The sequence below is a fragment of the Nestor notabilis genome, unplaced genomic scaffold, assembly GCF_000696875.1.
Source record: "Nestor notabilis isolate BGI_N333 unplaced genomic scaffold, ASM69687v1 scaffold27811, whole genome shotgun sequence".
NCBI classification, from domain to species: Eukaryota; Metazoa; Chordata; class Aves; order Psittaciformes; family Psittacidae; genus Nestor; species Nestor notabilis.
The window spans coordinates 1-14,163 of record NW_009914681.1 but is presented as its reverse complement, the minus strand read 5'-3'; the positions used below and the strand labels follow the sequence as shown (position 1 = coordinate 14,163).

Below are 14,163 nucleotides of genomic sequence, written 5' to 3'. Positions count from 1 at the left end.
TCTTTTTTTTTTTTTTTTTCACCTCGATTTTAGACACGTGTGTGTGTATCTTACCTACCTGTTGAAAAGTCACCTTTGGTATAAAACATCCTGAAGCAAATTCGTTTTGCTCTGCTCTTCTGTGTTTTCCCGAGCGGTTTGCTGGATGATACAGAAAATCGTTGCTGAGGGCTTTAATGATAAAACTGGGTTTTCTGCATCAGTGACACCATGTTTCATGTAACCCGCTGCTGGGTTGTGGGAGACCTGTATTGCAGCACCCCTGTGGTGTTTGTGTTTACATATACAAGCATGCCTGGGATTACAAGATGTGTCTGCAAAAGTTGGAGGGCAATGCTTCCCAGTAGTAATTGAGAGGAGAAATGTTTTTTGGTTTGGGTTGTTTTTCGTTGGATTTTTTTTTGTTTGTTTCATAACATTTAAATACTTGGAAGAAAAGAGTCTGTTTCAAAGTCAACATTTCTCTTTTCAATTAAAGCCCATAGAAAGTTCCCAAAGAATGAGTCACACAGCTGGTTTCCCAGTAAGAACAAGGAAGACAAGGTTCAACAATTCTGTTATTTTATGAAGGTTAAAAAAAAAAAGGGTGTGTGTGTAAAATTGCAAAAATATTCTTAAATTATTTTTTCCGTTAATGAAAACCATACGCTCATTCTCTAAGAACAATAAACTCAAATCACTGTAACTCTCTTACCGTTTCAAAGAAATGACTTGCTGACATTTGAAACGTAGTGTAGATATCACTAAAACCTGTGGAGAAAGCATGAAGTGAAAGAGCATGTTCCTTTTCTCTTTTTAATGGATAACCAGAAAGGAGACATAGTGTTTGTACAAAGGTAGGTTACATGTACATGTTTAATTTTCTGGCTTAGGTTAATACTGTTGAAATTGGATGGGAGTTAGCATATTGTAGGGGTTGCAGGCTCTACTGAGTTAATGCAGTGAACCCTACCAGGATAGACCCAGGGACAGGCCCTGGAGGCTTCCTTCTGCAACTGTGTATGTTCTGAAAGGAAACTAGGGGGTTCTGGGCTCGTGTCTGCTCTCAGTGATTAGTAGCATTCTTCGGGATTTCCTCAACTAACATTTGCTTTACTGCAGTGTACAAAGGCTGCTTTCAGGATCAAAGTTTGATTGTGCTAAACACTGCACAAGCATATAGTAATGCCCGATATCTTCAACAAGAGCATGAGGTACACATTTTATGAACCTATTATGTTTATTAACATGTGGGATTCCTCGGCTGAGGATAGTAAGGAGTTTCCATTTTCTCATAGTTAGCTAGCTCATTGATTGTATGGCTAGCATGATTGCCTTTGCTTGCTGACAAAACTACCAGAGCCTCTGATTGAAATCAAATGTTATCAAAGCTGCGTTACCAGTGAAGCCAGTGTCAAGAGTTCAGTACATTGACCAAGTTCTGTCAGATATTCCACACAAGGAGGGTTTAATGCTTTAATAGCAAGTTTCCTTATTGGAAGATACTTGATGTTACACAGGATTTTAATGCAGCCTAGTGATACAGCAGTCTCCCGAAATCATAACACAAGCCTAACATAGCAACTGCAACACGCATCTGAACCACAAGACAAACAGCATGCCCTTTACCAGTCCCTGTATGGTCACCATCATGATTCTGGGTGTCCCCATTTATCAGGGAAGAAAATGTGGCTGGAAGCCAGCTTAAGCCTTGCTCTCTTTAAAAATTATTTTTGTGAGTGCCCTTTGTTAGTCTGAGCTGTATAGGCACTTCTCCCATGCTAGCCTGGTCTGGCTGACTTGGGAGGATAATACTTTCTATTCGTCATTTTGGGGAAGGCCATTCGTGCAGAGTTGTCCCATGCTGCTGATTGAGCCATTTCTCTAAATCAAAGGCCACCCTCTGGTCACCGTTGTGTCAAGAAGTTCAGCTTACTCTAAAACAGCAGTAGCCATTGCCTGCGTTCTCTGAACTTCACAGGCACGTGCCTGTCTTTGAGCCTTCTTTCGTTCTGGGCCTTCACAATTAGAAAGCAAGGAATGATCCAAACACAAAAGATTGGCTATCGAGTTTATAAACCAGTTTTTTTGTTCTTCAGCATTGACTCTGAAGCTTTTACTCTACTTGTTCACTAGTAAAGGCAGTACTTACTTAAGATCTCTGCAAACAAACTGGCTTTGATTCTTGAATTGAAGATACTGGAAATAAGAGGATTAAAGTGACTCTCTGGTTTATGGAGGTTACATGTTGATGTCATGCACTTGAAAATGAGGCTAGCATGTTGTTGCTTTGAATAGAACATCCTTTTAAATAGGTACCTGGTTTATGAGCATGGTCACTGGTTTATGTGAAATGGTTTAGTTTACAAGTCCTGAGCTGGTGATTGGTCCCCTACAGTAAGGTGGGCACTGTCACATTCAGTGATGTGCACATGATCCCACATACTGTATTTGTCAATAGGCTGATTTGGTAACAGAGTTTTCTGTGTTCAGAACATGTCAATTTTTGAGAAGCCTCTTCCATTTAAGGTGTTAATTTTCTTTCTCTCAAGGTTTGGACATCTAAGCGTGGCTCACATCTTGTTGGAGAATGGTGCTGATCTCAATGCGCAGAATAAGTTAGGAGCCAGTGTCCTCACGATGGCTTCCAGAGGTGGCCACGTCAGCATGGTGAAGTTGTTGCTGGAATCTGGAGCTTATGTAGACAATTATGATCATTTTAGCACAAGCGTACTTAGCAGCAGAGAAGACTTTCCTGACATCACTCCACTGATGGCAGCTGCTCAGCATGGACATGAGGCAGTGGTACATCTGTTACTAGACTGGGGAGCTGACTGTAATTACACTGTGAAGACTATGGGCTGGAGTCCTCTAATGCTGGCAGCTGTTAGTGGAAAGGTGAGCTTGGCACAGCAGCTCATGGAGAAAGGTGCCAATCCTGATCACCTGAATGTGCTACATAAAACACCTTTTGAAATCTCTGTTGGCTTCAAACACAAAGACATGAAGGAGTATTTGGAGTCTCTCACAACGATCAGACCCCAGGCAGGTATGGAATGTTAGTTTTTTGTTTCACTTTCTTGAAATTTTGGTTGCACATTTAGAAATTAAAGGGGTTATTTTGTGTGTATGTGTTTTCTTGTAATTTGTAATTAGACTCTTTTGAAAATTTTGGAGTAGGTACACCTACCTCAGGTATCTCCAACCTCAGGGACTCCACACACTAAACCATGTCACCCAAGACTGCCCAACCTGGACACGCATGCACACACATACAGAGATAGGCACGCACACTGCTCACGTACGTACAAAACTAGATTAAAATAACATTATTTTAATGCAAATCTCAATTAAAATGAAGTTAAGAAATGCTGCTTTTATGGTTTTTACTTTTGCCCTGTAATGCATTTGTTATGTCCACTGGGTGAGATGAGAACTGGAAAAGAAACATTTTATCACTGTGATTAAAGAATGTGCAGGGCTCATGTAGCTTTAGCCATGAGGATGGAAGGGTGTAAGAAATCCAGGATTTTGTTGAGAGAGGCAAAACCTTATATTAGGGGATGTGAAGGCTTAGGAAGGTGTGACCAAACCTAAGGCTACAACATTTTTCATTCAGCCTTAAGTGGTATATCTGTTATCATACACTCAACCAGAAAGACAGAATAGCATATTGTGTGTCTTTACCAATAATTTTCCAATTAAAAAAAAAAACCAAAACCAAAAAACAAACCAAAAAAACCCCACTCGTTTAAAAGGTTTTTTGTATGCAATTTCTAGGATTTTTGTTTAGTAGTAGGTGTAACCTACTTGCTGTCACCTGTCAGTTTAAAATGTTACGAATTTAGGTTTTAGACATTTTTTATTTACTGCTATATCTACCAGCTGTCTTTCCAAATTAGCTTTTCTTTCTAGCTGTTTCTATAACATAATATTGTGAATATCCTATGTTAGTGTTGTTAAAGTATTGTGGATTTGCTTCTCTTTCTTTCTCCAGAAATTTATGTTAACAGAAATGCATTAAATCTGTTCCTGAAATCAGATAGTTTAGCTTGGACATTGTGTTGGAAATATAAGTGTCAGTAAGTGATTTCAGAGATTGAGATCTTTTTCTGTATGTGGCTATTTGGGGGCACTTTTCAAGGTATTTGTACTTTATGATGCAGACCAGTGTTGGGGGGTGATTAACAAGAAGGTTTGGAAGAGTGCCATCTGGATTTTTCAGCTACGGAGTACTTACTATGAAATCTAAGGATGTGGGTAGGTCTAGAAAGAAGCTTTTCCAGGTGCTATCACCCATCCAGCCATGGTGGCAGAAAGCCTGTAGAGTGGGATAGTCCAGTCTAAGCTCTCTCCCATTTATGAAAGATAGGCTTATTTAAATCTTACCTATTTATGTCTATATTACACTGCCATGTGGACATTTTTCTTTACATTTGCTGTCATTTCTGCAAGCTTCCCGTGTACTTTTAAGAAGAAAGGAAAAAATCTGACATTTGTTTCTGCTTTAGAGAAGGTGTTAACTTAGTCAGATGTTGACTCATAGGTTAAGTTGGAGCTAGGGCTTTCATACAGCCGTGCTACCAGCCAGAACTGGCTGGCTGTAGACATTTGCTCATGACCAATCTCTGAGGAATAGACATCAGTTGGTTACAGTACACAGAGAGAATCAAACATCTCTGGGATTCACTAGTGCAGTGCTTTATACTTTGCCCATGCATTTGGACATACAGAATCTATATGCATGCAGAGTTGGCCTGATAAGTCTTGAAAGTCTAATGTAGTCACAAGACTTCAAGTATTGGAGACATCTGTTTAAGCTAGGAGATGCATGAGTGTTCCTGTAACCTTTGCTGAGAGGGAGTTTCCATCAGCAGAAGGTTAGTAACTAGTTGGAGTAGAGATAGAGGTAAAAATGTTAAGCTTCCACAGAAATTTCTGCATTGTTTTTTGACCATGGCTTCTGTCTTCTGGCACTGGAGTCTTCTATATCCTGGGAATTAGAAAAGATCCTTTCTCTCATACAGCGCGGCAGCAAAAACAGGAACTTGTCTTCTGATCCATTGCCATACATAGGGCAGATTGCCTCCCAATAGAAGGCTGTTTTCAGTAGCAAATGAAGAACTACCTGAAATGTAGTTGTTGACTACATTTTGGGTGTTGACTATGTTCTGCCCCGTCCTTGCATTGGTTTACCTAGATGGCACTCCTTCCTTCTGGCATCTCCTTATAGTCTCCTGCTCCCTGAGACTGTCTCTCTTCCAGGCTTTTCACACATGCCAGGTATGGAGTCCAGTCCTTTCCTAAACTGGTCTTTTGAAATGTTTTCCAATGGTAAGCTCATATGCAGTTCCTTCAGTGAGCATAGTTTCTGAAACAGGAGAAAACGTAGGACCCACCATTCTCTTTCTCAGTCTTAAAATAAGAGTTTCTCATATTTTTGGGGGGCTTTCCAGCAATTACTTTTGTTCAGCATTTTCAAATTACTTACTTTGGAGTCAAGCTATGAAAATTAATCTTTTATTGTATTATCATAAAAATGGCAGAATTGGGCTCAGGAAATCTCTCCAACATCTTGTTTTCCTTAAAATCTTTTTAGCCCTGTTTCTGTAGTGTCTGTAATGCTTTGGGAGATGGAGGAGGATGTATTTTTCTGGCTTGTGAAGAAGTGGAAGGTGCAAAATACGTCACTATCTTTTCCTTATCTTATTTAGTGTCAGCAGTTTCAAAGCACTTTGAAGGCATGTCAAAGGAATGGTCCTTCACTCAAAATACTAAAATTTGCAATAATTACAGTTCTTATTATGCGGATGGTGATCTGGGAGCTGAAAGATATCTATCAATGGACAAATAGCAAGCTGTGTAGTTAAATCATCATTGTTATTTTTGTGACCTTCATAAGTTAACCTGGCAGTCCTCAAGAGGAAATAAAAATGAGACAGCTTGTAAAACTCCTTTTGAGTCACCTTTCAAAATAATTGTGTACTGTTTGAGTGTTTGCTGTTGGTCAGAGGATTACACCAGACCACAGAACCATACCGTGGGTTTTTAATTGATATTTTAGTCTTCCAGGCAGGAAACACCAAAGTTTCCAAATAGAGTTTCCTTATGGAGAATGGAAGTTCTAAGGCAAAAGCCGGTACTGGTGCTTTATTATAGTTTGTAGCTTTGGCTCTGCACAGAGGACCATACAGATGACTCATTCTTCCCCAAAGGAATAAAAAAGTTATCAGTGCTTCTTTGTTTTTATTAAATATATGTCTAAAATGTGTTTTATATACCTTTAGGTAATTTTTTAAACGGTTTTTGCTATCAAAACTACTAGATTTTTTTTTTGCCTTTTTAACTGATTGTTAATAGAAATATTTATATGTATTCCAGATACTGAAAAGAGGCAACCTGATGTCTTTCATGCTTTGAAATTGGGTAAGTACTGACAGGATTCTTCCACAATGTCTCGGTTCTTGTAACTTCAGAGCATGTCTGTTAACATGGGAAACCAAGATGTGCTGTTTTTACATGTGACTTTGGTTTTTCCCTTGTTTTTCTTTTAATTTAAAAAAAATATTTGTTTCTGTAGTTTATTTTTCTTCGCATTCCAATATGAGAAAGTCTTTAAGAACTCCTGGCTGTGCCCTTCATGCCAAAATGGTGTGATGTGGTGGTTCTAGTTTTTTGAAGACCATGCTACTTTTAATACGTTGTTTGGGTTTTTTTTGTTTTTTTTTTTTTTTTTTTTAATTCCTCATAAACCTGAAGTATGAACACAGAAGTGCTGACTGATGCAAAAATATGCTGGCCTCTACTCTGTATGAGCATTGTAATTGCTCTTTAAAGTTGCTTCAGGAAAAGAATGTGTCTCAGATCTTGCCTGTTCTATCATGAGTAAGAATGACTCTCCTGAGAACACAACCGGTGAAACTGTTCTGTGGCAAACAGAAAGAGCCAGTGCCATCCTATTAATTTAATTTTGATCCAAGCTCTGATGGATGTACTCCTAGTGGATGGCAAGCTGCTTTGTGGTTACCTATTTTCCTGGATCTTCCAGCAAAGGAAAATATGCTGAATTGAAGTGTTTGGCCTGATGCTTGCTATGTGATGTCTTTGGTATGAGAAACAAAGCTATTCACTTTCTTCTGAGGTTCCTGATAATGTCACAGGTCAGAAAACTCTGCAATCTCTTTGGCTATTTAGAGAGATTTAGTATTTGAACCTGTTCCTGCTCTTATGGTTGGTATTTTGCCATTCAAAAGTTTTCAGCTATTTGATAGAACATTTTGCTGGTTGCTGGCAGTCCTAGCTATACAGGTAGTCAGAAAGAAATAGTAATAAAATTCCTGATGGAGCTTTGGTTTTTTTTGTTTGTTTTGTTTTGGTTGTTTTGTTTTGGTTTTTTTTGTTGGGTTTTTTGTGTGTGGTTTTTTTTTTTTTTTTTTAAATAATATTGCGAGATGGTATTCCCATGTGAGATTAAATCTTATATGCAGTGAAGTCATGAGAGGTGTCCCATGAGACCTAAGGGAGGCTGTCTTCTCCAGTCAGCCTGTACTTCCTTGGGACTAAGGGTGCGCCAGTCAATGGGGAAACATTGGTAATACAGCCTTGCACATGCAGTGGACCTAATAATCCTTACTGGTGCTGTGCTTTCTATGTCTGTGGCATAGAAAATCTGATCATAGCGCACTGAAAGCTGGCTTTACCTCTCTTGACCGTGGTACGTGCATATGGAATAAGTAGACTTAGAATTGAGCATAGCTACCTTCATTCTGTTTTTGGTCCACTCCTGACTGTAACATAATCACAAAGCCTTTGGTATGGTTCACCTTCTTGCTTTCAACAGGGAGTGCCAACCTGGAGAGCTCTGAGTTAGCAACTTTCACAGTTCCTGATGCATTTTTAGATCTTTTCGTATTATGATTTGTAAATGAGTATAGGTTTTGTTTTTTGATTGTGGTGTGTTTTTTTTTTTTTGTGAGTGAATGAAAATGTGATTTTTCCTGAACATCTGTCCAAATGGATTTCAGTGATGCATCTTTAAATCGACGTTTATCTTCCAAATTTGATTGTCACTGAATTCCTGTTAAGAAGTTAGAGGTGTGTTTTAAATAGTCAAGCCTGGCCTTAGTGTTCAGATCTCATCCTAGGTTTGGTACGACAGTTTAACAGTTGGTTTTCAGTTAACCATTGTAAGTCACCTCAGGAACTTTATGGCTTTTCAGGCTACCAGAATGGAAAATGGGAAGACATAATAGTGGAGAAGAAAGAGGTGATAGGTAACAGTACCGAAAGCAATCTCTTAAATGTCATCTCTTCATATGTAAGCTACCAAAATATCTCAGGTCTGTCAAATCTTGGAGAGTTCATATGCACTTTTTGTACCCCTGTGATGTCTAGTTTGAGATGTATAAATGTTGGTGCTGGGTCAGGAGGAGTCTTGGGAGGGTGCCAGATGGTCAGCATACTCCTTAAGGGTTTGTTGGTTTGTTTTTTTCCCTGAAGTACTTGGCTATTGATGACAGCAGCGTTAAAAAGCCCAACATACTAGGTTAAGAAGTGTCCAGGCCAGAGTTCAGAGTCAATTCTGGAATCTCTGCCGGTTCCAGGGTTTCTGTTTAAGTGTCTGTGATGCAGGTCTGTCTTAAAAAAGCCATCTGCTGTCTTTTAGTAAATTGGGACACAAACAGTTCTGGGCTCTTCTATCTTTCCCATTCCAAGAAATCAGATGCATGGTGTGGGAGGGTGTTAGTTTTAGTGAATGCATACAAGAAACCTGCAGTTTGTCTGGGGTTTTGGCTGGCTTTCCAAGGCGAAAGTTCATGCCTGTGATTGAGCTGAAGGCAGCCGATACCATGAAACAGTTTACCATCTGCAAGTTTTTTAAAAGGTGAGAATTCTTCTGTTTGCATGGCAGTTGGTGGTTTGCTGCTTCTTGCCTCTGTTCCTACCATGGTAGATACACAGTCACAGAGATCTTTTTTTCTCTTAACTTCTTCCCTGATTTTGCCATTAGGGCATCAAAAAAGTAGGGGAAGTGGGTGAGCTTAAGCTCTCTGCTTGAGTTAACCCTGACTATCTCTTAAATTTTTAAAAATTGCTTGTTCCTACTTTCATTAAGGTTTAGGAAAAAAACCCACAACCTGGTTAAAATATGTTCAGTAGCATATTTTGCAATGTACTGGAAATGGAGCAAGGATCTTTGTCCTGCTAAAGGACAAATCATGGTGTCTCAGCATTGTCAGTTTTCCTTGCACAATGCCATCTTATGACAATTTTACAGAAATACTCCTTATTTGTGGCTTCACATGTGGGGTACACTTCAGTTTTTACAGCCTTAGTTGTTCATTTCAGAAAACGATTCTAGAGATGGGATTGTACTGTAAGTGTACAGGTAGGGAAAATGATGGAAACCAATGCCTCGTGCTTATGCTACAATTTTATGTAGCCTGGGAGGATGGACTGAATAACTGGAAGACTAAAGATCAGTACAAATATTTAGCTTTAGTGTTGCAGTTGCTCTAGTACTTTATTTTTTCTGGTTTAATTCCACTAAATGTAGACCAATGTTGGCAAATCAAAATACTTTTTAATTCGGTGGCTAAGCAGTTCTCTATTGCTTATGCAGATTGTATTATCACTGTTTTGCAGGAAATTTTCAGCTGGTTAAAGAGATTGTTGATGAAGACCCAAGTCAGGTCAATATTACCAATGTTGATGGCGCATCCCCATTAATGATTGCAGCTGTAACTGGACAGCTGCCCCTCGTTCAGCTCCTTGTAGAGAAAAATGCTGATATTGACAAACAGGATAATGTTCATGGTTGGACAGCACTTATGCAGGCCACATACCACGGGTAAGACACATGCTCTCTTTGGGTCTAGCAGTAGAAAAGTTTTGTTCTTACATCCCAATAGAAGAGATCTTTTTGATACTGACTCTGGAAGCAGAGAGGTTTTAAAAGACATTGAGAGACTTGTGACCTCAGTTTTCCATGACTCTTGCGCTGCCCTCAGCTTTTCAGAGCAGACTTCAGTGCCATTTGGATTTCAGAATGAGTGGCATATTTGGGAACTTGAAGCTTGGTCAGTAAGTGCTGGGAACATAGTGCTTCAGGCAGGCACTAGGAGCTTTAGTGCAGATTTGAGTTTCCATCCTTTGATGTTTTTTAGTCTTTTGTAAGATGGTATCACCCCCTGCCAGGGTTATAGGCCTGCATCAAGTTGTGAAACTTCAAGGCAATGACCCTTCTATGTGCCATATTTTCCAGTCTTAAAACCATTCTTATGTTCTCCTATTCAGCCTTTAGTTTTCATGGAATTTTCAGAATTGCACCCACTGGAGAACTGATTGTCGTTTTCTTTAAAGCTACTTTATAAAAGCAGGTAGGCACTTAAGAGTCAGACCCCAGAAATTGGCCTGGTACTTCACGTGTGATCTCTATCATATACTTGGCACTGTATAAATACAGGGTGTTGAGTTTAGGAACTTGAACTTTTCTCCATTGCTGTAGATGAGTCCCTCAGCAAGGCGAAGATTCATTTCACTGCCTGTTAATGCTCACATTAATTATACAAATGCAGATATTCTGCTCCAGCTTTTATATTTAGACGTCAGATCTTATTTGACTATGAAAGTGCAACAGAGGGGAAAATAGGAGGTCACGTTGTCACTGCTTTGTGAAAATTTTCTGAAGTAGTTCATGGGACCTACATAAGATAAGGTTCTCTGCTTCCTCTCTAACAGAGTACCTGTAGTAGTGATAGGCATTTCGTGGGAAGTGCCTGAAAATCAGTCTTCCTGGTGCAGCCGTTTCGCTCAGCAGTAGCTACCTCTGCACACAGCTGGAGTAGAAGCAGCCTGCAGAAGGTCATGCTGTCGTGTCCCCTTGCTGTTACTCAGGCACTCCTCTTGTCTGTGGAAGAAGAGAGAGCTGCTGAGTGCTGCATGTGTTCACATAGTGCCCTTTCAGTTTCCTGGAGGGCTGTGTTACAAAAATACCCTTCCCTATTATATCCATCAGTCTTTATATTATGAAATGAAGTAGACAAGTTGAGATCTATTTGTCAGCTTTAGTATTAGAATTTGCAGTCACCTGTTGCTAGTTAAGAACATTTTTTGCTCTGTGTTGCTTATGCATGTCAAGAGTTTGTTTTTATACAAGGTCAGTCTCTGCTCAAGAGGAGTTTTGTAGGCTGAATTACAGTATTGTTTTTAATTCACAAGGCAAGTCCTGCTTATTTATTCAGGTGTTTGAGAAGGGAGAGGGGCTAATGGGAACAGGATGGTGAGTTCATGCAACTAGCTGTTACGGGCTTTTGTTGGAAGGTGTTTGTGTTGGTTATCATTTAATGCAGATTGGTTTTGCATTTTAAACACCTTAAAGAAGTAAAGTACTAATTAAGTGTTCGGAGTTTGTAAATTATCTTAAGTCAGTTTGGCTTTTCTATATGCAATTCCTCATCTCTTCTGCATATGAAGTCGTGTTCAAGTATTAGCAATGGTGTATGATGACTCCTGGACTGAACTTTGTCTTTTCATCTGCTTTTTTGGCCTAGGCATTGATGGCCTTTCATTGGGAAGGTGTTTGGCAACAAATTCCAGAGTCTGTTCTGAAAGGTCAGCTTAAGAAACTCGCTATTCAAATTAGGGTTTTTAGGCTGACTTTCTGCATGTTGATTAGTATAATTCAGAGTGAGTAAACAGTGATTGATAAAGGAATCATGGGAGCTTTTGAAGAGCTTGTGAACAAATTGCAGACTTGGTTAGCTATAGAAAAAGTAAAATTGATCTCTAATTGAGGAGCAATGATATAAAATGATGAAAATGGAGTATTAGGGTTTTGTTTTGTTCTGTTTTTAATATGAGCAATGCCTTTTTTTCCCCTTAAAGAAACAAAAATGTTGTCAAGTATTTGTTAAATCAAGGAGCAGACGTCAATCTTCGTGCCAAAAATGGATACACAGCATTTGACCTGATAATGCTCCTGAATGATCCAGGTATGCTATTTCAAAGAGCACTGAGAAAACATACAACATAAACAGATAGACGTCTCTTCCAATCTAGAATGTACATTGAAGTTGCTTAGGAGTATCCTCTGAGGACTGGGCTGGACTGGACCAGCAAAGGATACTACCTGAAAATGGTTGGTTTGAATTAATGGGTTAGATGAGCGTACACATTTATGGGATTCATGCATTCCTCTTGCCTTTGCTTTTGAACATGCTCCAAAATGTGGTGTTTGCATCGCCAGAGCCAATTTAGTGGCATTTGGCTGAAGTGGCCCAGGTATTCCGTAGTGTCATTAGCACAGAGCTATGAACTGGAGCTAGAAATTTCAACTTGGTAAACAGCAGTAAAGGGACAGAGCAGAGAGAGTGCAATCAGAACAAAGCTAGTGAACTCCTGGCTGAACCTCCCACTTGCTCTGTAAAGGCTGAGAAGAAATCACACTTCAGGGTTCAGGTTGGTTTTTTGGGAGTGCTTTGGAAAAAGGCAGCATGTCTTGGGGAAACTTCAGTGAAACTCGTTTAGTTTTTGTTGTAGTTTCTTTAGCCTAAATTATTTGTTTAGGCTATGTAAATTTTTATTGCTAACCTTGCCTGGTACCTGAATCACTTTATCTGAAGCCAGAAAGCGCTGCTGTCAATGGAATTAATGTTTGTTTCCTCTGTATTTACTCATTATTGTGGTTTTGGTTACTAGCAGATCCCTTTTCTTTGTCAAAAGTAAATTACTAATAGTATGAAATTTTAGAAAATAAATACAGTGAATTATTTCTTTTTTCTTGTATGATAGAGTAGTTTGTCTTGTTATCTGTCAATATATATCTATAGGTCAGTTCTATCTGCCCTTCTGAAAGTGTTGCCTGTCTTACATGGTCTAGGATGAGGCATCCCTGCCCATGGCAGGGGGGTTGGAACTAGATGATCTTAAGGTCCTTTCCAACCCAAACCATTCTATGATTCTGTATAAAATACAGATTTACAGAATATTTTTTTCTTTCCTGTCCTCATCTCATGCTCGTTCTTTTTAATTCCTCTTCCTTTCTTGTGTTCTTTTTGTCCACCTTTTTTCTTACCATGTCTTTTCAGTCCCTTCATTGTCCAGGCTGAACATCTCCTTTCTCTTTGGGATTTAATTTCAAGCTTCTTTTCTGCAACCTACGCTTGAAGAAAGAATATTTGTTTTTCTCTACTCTCTTCTGTGTCAGGTGAGAAAAGAGAGCATCACAATCTTGTTCTTAACTTCTAAGAAGTGTGAGAGGAGGCAGTTCACTTGGTTACACATGACTGATTTTGACTGAATAGCGTGCTAATTTATGTTTATAAATACCTTTAGAGAGGTGATGTTAAGACTGCAGTCCACTGTGTGGGGAGTAGGTGTGGGAAATGTAGCTTGAGAAAGAAGGCTTTGGGGATTCAGCTGCTTTGTGTTTGAGAGGCAGATCAATTGCAAATTATGTGGGAATTTATAGGGAAAGTGTCAGTGTATCAGTCATAATTTGGGAAAGCAAAACTGACTAAACATTATCTTAATTTGTTTTCTTTTAGACACAGAGCTTGTGCGGTTACTGGCGTCAGCATGCATGCAAGTAGACAAAGATAAGAACAAACTGAACAACAGGTCATCTTTGCCTTGTTCCAGAAGTAGGCAGTCCTTAAATGTCCCAATATTGCCAGATGACAAAGGAGGTCTAAAGGTAAATGTATTCACTCTTAATAAATAACCAATGCATTATTTCCTGTAATGTATGAAGCAGAGAAAGTAATTTATAAGAAGTATTTTGGATCTAATATGTAACTGTTTTTTTCTGGGAGGTGTGTGTTCTGAATTCCTCATTGATAACACTTTCTGGGAGCAGGTTGCCCAAAAAAGTGGTAAATGCTGCATCCCTGGCAGTGTTCAAGGTCAGGTTGGACAGAGTCTTGGGCAACATGGTCTAGGATGAGGCGTCCCTGCCTATGGCAGGGGGGTTGGAACTAGATGATCTTAAGGTCCTTTCCAACCCAAACCATTCCGTGATTCTATGATCAAACTCGCCTCTCTTTGGACTAGCATGTGAAGAGAACGCTGCAGTGAGGGACCTCTCCTGGGTCCTCCCTGCTTCTGTGTGGACAGCTGCTCTGTGCTGAGCCAGGACATCGTATTTGAGAGGTCTGTCCATCATATTTGAGAGGTCATGGCAGT

General features: G+C 39.4%; 1 protein-coding gene across 1 annotated transcript; it reads left to right on the top strand.

Annotated features, from left to right (window-relative positions):
• Positions 1-1,164: 1,164 nt before the first annotated feature.
• On the top strand, positions 1,165-13,675 carry LOC104412932 (ankyrin repeat and SAM domain-containing protein 6-like; the record flags this gene model as incomplete). The annotated part of the gene is made up of 6 exons (XM_010023777.1): positions 1,165-1,193; positions 2,532-3,028; positions 6,361-6,405; positions 9,625-9,829; positions 11,866-11,972; positions 13,527-13,675. Coding segments are annotated over exons 1-6 (1,032 nt in total), but the record flags the coding sequence as incomplete, so codon positions are not given.
• Between the last annotated feature and the right edge of the window lie 488 nt (positions 13,676-14,163).